General features: G+C 43.7%; 1 protein-coding gene across 1 annotated transcript; it reads right to left on the bottom strand.

Annotated features, from left to right (window-relative positions):
- Positions 1-2,094: 2,094 nt before the first annotated feature.
- Positions 2,095-3,030, bottom strand: LOC124964618 (olfactory receptor 1L6-like). Its single transcript, XM_047525141.1, has one exon. It carries the CDS (start codon positions 3,028-3,030, stop codon positions 2,095-2,097), a length of 936 nt encoding a protein of 311 aa, XP_047381097.1.
- Positions 3,031-6,437: the final 3,407 nt, after the last annotated feature.

Below are 6,437 nucleotides of genomic sequence, written 5' to 3' on the forward strand. Positions count from 1 at the left end.
GGGAACTCTTTCATCTCAAAATGTGCTCTTATGGTTACTTATTATCTAGAATATTCTTTTAATTTGAACTTTTGGGAATATCTCTAGGGTTTTTCATAAAAGATCCTGTTTGAAATTGTTACACATTTGTTTGGATAAATAAGTATGGGGCTAATGGCAGATTGAAGTCAGAATTAAAAAGATAAATTCCTGTTCTCAGGATCAAGGACTTAATTAAGTTAATGGAAGCTATTATTAATTTACTATATGCCAGGATTTACTCACATTCTTAAGTGACATATTGTGCTGAATTGAGCATGAGAAAACTATGGCACATAACAGAGTAACTGGAAATGGTACAAATCTTCTAAGTCATCATCTCCCAAACCAAGTGATAGGTGGTTATAGTGATAAACACCAGGTGTGACTGTACAAAAATGAAGACGGCTGCAAATTGGATTTCTTTTCTGGCTTGCTGGTTACTCCCCGATTAGTGGAGGAGGACAAGTGAAGGCGATGGCAGGAACCTTGATGGTGGAACCTATGTGTTTCTGTGTCCATTTGACACCAGGCACCTCTCTGTGTCTTTAAGTCTTCCATGCAACTTTGGGTGTGCCATTAACAATCTTGTGTTCCAAAAAAGTTGGTAGTTGTGAGAATTTGATGAAATGTTTGAAGCAAAAGAATCGAGAGAGAAAGAGAGAGAGAGAGAGAGAGAAAGTTTTACATTACTACTGTTATTGACAGTTACATAATCCGGAAGGCTTTATAAAACAACTACCATGTGTAGTGATGTGTTGTGTGTTATTCTGGATGTGTACTAGTCATTAATGCCATTCACCAAACACTTCTGGCTCTTGGTCTTGCAGGTGCATGGTTGGATCATGCCTTCTGGCTCCAATTATTTGGGTGAGGTCATGAGATTAGTTGTGGACAATGACTTCTAGTCAGAATTGGTGTGGGTCATTTTGGACCACAGTATTTAATTGGCAGTGTAAAATATTCGCGAGTGATTCTCGACTTCTGACAGAATGATGATTAATGCTTACTATGGTGGCTGCTTCAAAATCTCGGGTCCCTGAGTGTTCAAAATGAGACGCACCCTTAAACTTTTCTATGGTGGACATTTTTGGGTAAATGAGAAGTAAAGTTTTAAGGTCCTAAGATTTATGAGATTGTTGATTTCTATGGCACAGTCTAGCTTATCCAGCCTGATACATTGCTTTCTCCACGACATAAAGGGTAGCTTAGTGAGGATGCTGAACGTGTGGAGAAAGAAAGAATTAAGAAGTAAAGGAAAAAGAATTGGGTATTGAGAGGGCAGGTGTCCTGACCCTTGGGTGTTAATGGTGAAATAAATATGTTTATTTTTGTAGTTTCCTATCTTCCCTGCTTCATTCTCTTTACTCTTTAAGTTGAACAAGTTTCCTAGTGCCTCTTTCAAATATATTCCAGTGCTTCCTGGCTCTACATGTTTGAGTGTTTTCACTACTTTAAATATTCTGCCTATTTTCTCATCTTTTACAGCTTCTTCTATCAGTTGTTAAGTCCATTCTTCGGGATGATCTCATGTCATTCCTCCAAGAATCTTTCCTGGCTGGAGATGTAGCTCAGTGGTAGAGCACTTGCCTAGTGTGAGTGTGACCTAGGTTCAGTCCCCAGCATATCTCTCTCTCTCTCTCTCTCTCTCTCTCTCACAAACATACACACACACACACACACACACACACAAGTTTTACAAATTCCTTATTAAATTCATATAGATGCCTCTTCTGAAAATGAATAGGAATTTTTACCCCCTTGACTGCTGTGCAGGCTTAAAAAAGTTATTTGTACAAAAATTTTTATTTCACCATATAGGTGGCAGTCCATTGAGAATGGTAAAACGTGTTTTCATGACACCCAGATTCCCAGTAATACCTAGTTGGGTATTGAGTGTCTTTGGTCAGTGCCAAGGAGAGAAACAAAGTGTTCTGTTCCACTCAGTGCCCACTGGTATCCAGCATCACCCCCATGTTCTCTTTGAGTGCCTTGTGGAAAACGGTTAGGAGGAAGGATAACCTGAGAACCTCCTAGGTCATCTCCCAATTATGATATTCCATCATTTTGTTCTTTCTATGAGAGAATTCTGTCCCTTAATTTCCTTAAACCTCTCTTCATATCTTTGTTCCTCAGGCTATAGATGAAAGGGTTCAGCATAGGAGTCACTACTGTGTACATAACTGTGGCTACCCGGTCCTTCACCACTGCGTACATGGACAGGGGCCTAAAATAGACATAGATGACACTCCCATAGAACAAGGCCACTACAGTGAGGTGGGAGCCACAGGTAGAGAAAGCTTTCCACTTGCCAGCTGCAGAGGGGATTCTGAGCACAGTGACAATGATCCTCAGGTAGGAGAAGAGGATGCACAGGAAGGGGGTCACAATGACAGCCAGGGTCTCAGTCATGACCACGATCTGGCTGGAGGAGGTATCAGAGCAGGACAGCTTTAGCACAGGCTGGGTGTCACAGAAAAAGTGCTTAATGACATGGGAGGCACAGAAAGAGAGGCGAGACATGAGCATCACCCGGAAGAGGGAGTGCAGGTGGGAGATGGTGCAAGAGCCCAGCAGCATGAGGAGGCAGCGGCGTGGGCGCATGACCACATCATAGCGGAAGGGGTTGCAGATGGCCACCAGCCGGTCGATGGCCATGGAGGCCAGCAAGTAGCTGTCAGTGTTCCCAAAGGCCATGAAGAAGTACATCTGGACCAGGCAGCCTATGTAGGAGATGCCCTTTGACTCTGATAGAAAATTCACCAGCATCTTGGGCACGATGACCGTAGTGAAGCAGATATCCATGAAGGACAAGTTGCTGAGGAAAAAGTACATGGGTGTGTGGAGCCTGGAGTCGGAGTGGATGGCTAGGATGATGAGCAGGTTGCCCACGATAGTGACCAGGTACATGATGAGGAAGATGGCGAAGAGGGGTATCTGCAGCTGGGGGCTGGAGGAGAGGCCCAGGAGGATGAAGCCCGAGGTGCTGCTGCTCTGGTTCTTTAACTCCATGTGTCTGGACAGGTTCTGGAGAAGTGGTGGGACCGATGTGTAGGGCGATCTATCAGGACAGCTTCTTCCCTGACCTCAAATCAGTCTACCTCTCTATCTATATACACACACATTTGAGGGAATATGTATACACATTATATATATATATATATATTTATGTATAAATATATATATATATATTTATGTATAAATATATATATATATATATTTATCAACTGCTATTTCTTAGCATTTTTATAAATATTTACTTTCAAAAACTTCCAGAAACAGGAGGTAATATCTAACAAAGGGTGTGTTAAAGAATTCCGAGTCACCTCCTAAATGAAAAGCAGACAGTTTTTCATGTGTTTTCAGCAACTTCTTGTCACCTATTTTATCTGAATTCTTCTTTTCCTTCCTGAGTAGTCTTCTTAGATTTTATCTTGAGCAACCCTTTAGTTTCTTTTTCCCCCATTTTGTCCCAGTGAAGAAATTGCTGGGTCTCATCTGGGCTCAGGATGCTGTCACACAAGGGGTGCTCTTGGGTGAGATCCTCTCTCGGGTCCTCTTCCCATCACAGACCTGGGGGTGGTGGCTAGAGTGGTTGCAGTAGGTCAAGGAATGTCAGAACTGACCAATGCTTTTGCTACCCATAGGTTGTAGGTGAGACTCCTCATAACTTCAGAATAAAGCCTGCTTTATGTTCACTTGAGCATTTTGTTTGGATGATATAATTTGGACACTTGAATTGTAAGGCTTGGGTCCAGGATGCCATCCAGTAGTACCACAAGTAACAGCCTATGCTGCTGAGATGAGTTCTTTAAATATATTCTTTTCACCAACTATACACGCATAAAGTCCTCATTCTAAACTTCAAACATTATAGTAATGTAAACTTTAGTGCTCAAGAGTGGGAACTGGAATCCCTACCATCACCCACAATTCTTCTCAAATTAATAAAATTCAATGCATCTCTAAGAAGACCCCAAGAGAATGTTTAGTAGAATTTGAAAAGGTTATTCTGATAATCATTTGGAGTCAATCATGTCTTCAAACTCTGGGTTTTAATCTACTCTGTCTCTACACATGTGTAGAGAACTCAGCTGGTGTCCCCCTGTAAGCAGGTGCCCTCTGACTGCCAGGAGTCTTAGGACTCCTTGATGACCCACTTCTCCTTTGCCCCACACATCGTGGTCCTTCACTTCCCTTCCTTCCTGCTCCCTTCTCTGCCTCCCATCCCACAAAGTTGTTTGCTCTCCTCTCTTCATTGATTTCAGAGAGGAAAGACTGTAGGTGACTTTGACCTCTACTCTGTCGGAGCTGACAGGAGCTCTCTTGTTTTGCAGCATCGGTACCTGACCTCAGCATCTCTCCTGGGTGCTGGAATTTAGCAACCCAGCTCCCCTATCCACCCTCTTCTCATTGCCAGCTGCAAGTGAAACAGATCAGCTGCACAGGGTGCAAGGTCCCTTTGGTGATGCATTCTGCTTAGAGATTCTTCGGGGTCCTTTATAGGCTGAGTCCTCTTTTTGGCTCTGAAGTCTGTCTCATTTTATTCCTGTATCTTGGCTCTAATGAAGGTGATATCTTACTCTAATTTTAATTTTCTACTTATTTTATTCTGGGTGGCTTTAGGCCCTCAGATTCCCAGACCCTCTATCTCTCTAAGTGGTTCTCAGCTCCTGCTTCCAGTTTTGTTTCAGCCTTTCTTCTCCAGGAATCACTAGTTTCCAGTACGCCTGACTCTGCCTCTCTCAATAATCCAAGGAACTTAACTTTCAACTTGTTAATTCCTCCTAGTGCCTTGCTTAGCTGTGACCAGCCAGCATTCCTGAGGGTCATGGCTAACACAAAATATAGAGACTGTGTTCCTGTATCAGAGCAAGGAGGCTATGGATTCTCAGAGAACTTCACCTGACTTGGAGTCATAGGATTTTAGGTCCCTGTGCTATTTACCTCTATCATTTTAGCATCTCAGGGAGTTAATGGTTCAATTCCCACAATTGTAGAGATAGGGAGCTTAGAATATTTGGAGGCTGCCTAGCACTTGGAAAGTCTCTCACTTAGAAAAACTTCCCACAGTCTGCCAAATTTGTCTACCTGATGATTGACAGACACTGCTCCAAGAGTTTCCATATAGTAAATCATTTAATTGTCACAGGTCACACAATTGAGGTACAGAGAACTGAAGTGCCTGGACCAAAGACACAGCCGAGGTTGGGAAGTCCAGCTCAGGAGCATGTGCTCTTGACCCCTGCTCTGTCCTCACTGTCTTGTTCACTTGCTCCTCTGCTCAGCCAGTTCCCTGGAGGAGACCAGTCTGTGGGTCTCGGCTGCAGGACGTGGGCTGTGCCCTTCAAGGCAGGACCAGTGCCCACAACTGTGTCCTGCACGGAGCAGGTGCTTCACAGGTCTGCTATTTGATCAAAGGAGAAAAAGGACAAAATAGAGGGAAAGATGTTGTTTCCTGGGTTTTGAGATGGAGGAGAGAAGATAGGATCAGAAAGAGGGAGGAAGATCATATGAAGATGCTGGTCCCCCAGTCCCAGTTACCAAAACCCCTCATCCTGCTGCCTACCTGGGTGTGAAGGATAGATTCAGGGTCCTGGACAGGCTTGTGACTTGCCAAGTGTGTAAGGTCAGACTCTGAATCTCTGAAGAACGAGGACTTTTGAGGTGCTGATCTAGCCTTAGAAGTGTGTTGACTTTGTCCTACCAACAGTGGGAATTGGTGAGAGGAAGGGAGACCCAGGGGCCTGTCCTGTTTGCATGCAGAGCCCTCAGGGGATTGGGCTGTGGTCTTCCCAGGAGAGGGGAACCTTACTGGTGTCCTCGCTGAGCTCTTTAGGGAAGCTGGCTCAGAGGTGTAGCCTCTTCACCGTGAAAGGGAATTTGAGCCATGCAGCAGCAGGGGTGGAGGTGTGTTAGACACGTGTGTGCTGTATGTACATGTGGGTTTCTGCTTGTGCATGCCTGTGTTTAGGCTCAGGTGTGTCTGCCTGGGGAAGAGGCACTGGCCCCTGACATGCCCGAGGTTTGGTCTCTGCATCTGGTGGAGTGTTTTGGGAAAAGGTTTGAAGGTGCAGACCTGGGAATCAGACTGAGGAGATTCCTGTGTCTTATGAGCTGTGGAGCATTTACAAATATTTAACCTTTTTGAGCCTCAATGTTCCTTTTGTTTTCCATGTGCATTCCCCAAACATTTTATTACCTCAATTTCTTAAGGTGGGTGGCTTATATTTGAATCTTAGTTCTCCCAACTATTAATGGGTGGATTTGGGCAAGTTATTTAGCCTCACTTATGCACATTGTCCTCCTCTATAAAAGGCACCATAATCACAACTTTTAAACAGATTTTAAAAATTATTTTTCCCTTTAAGGAGATTATTTTTTAGAGAAGTTTTAGATTCACAGCAAAATTTATCACA

This window comes from Sciurus carolinensis, chromosome 14 (genome assembly GCF_902686445.1).
Source record: "Sciurus carolinensis chromosome 14, mSciCar1.2, whole genome shotgun sequence".
NCBI lineage: Eukaryota > Metazoa > Chordata > Mammalia > Rodentia > Sciuridae > Sciurus > Sciurus carolinensis.

Bases quoted from the DNA above. Each gene is read 5' to 3' on its own strand.
- LOC124964618 (XM_047525141.1), bottom strand. From the start codon at position 3,030: ATGGAGTTAAAGAACCAGAGCAGCAGCACCTCGGGCTTCATCCTCCTG.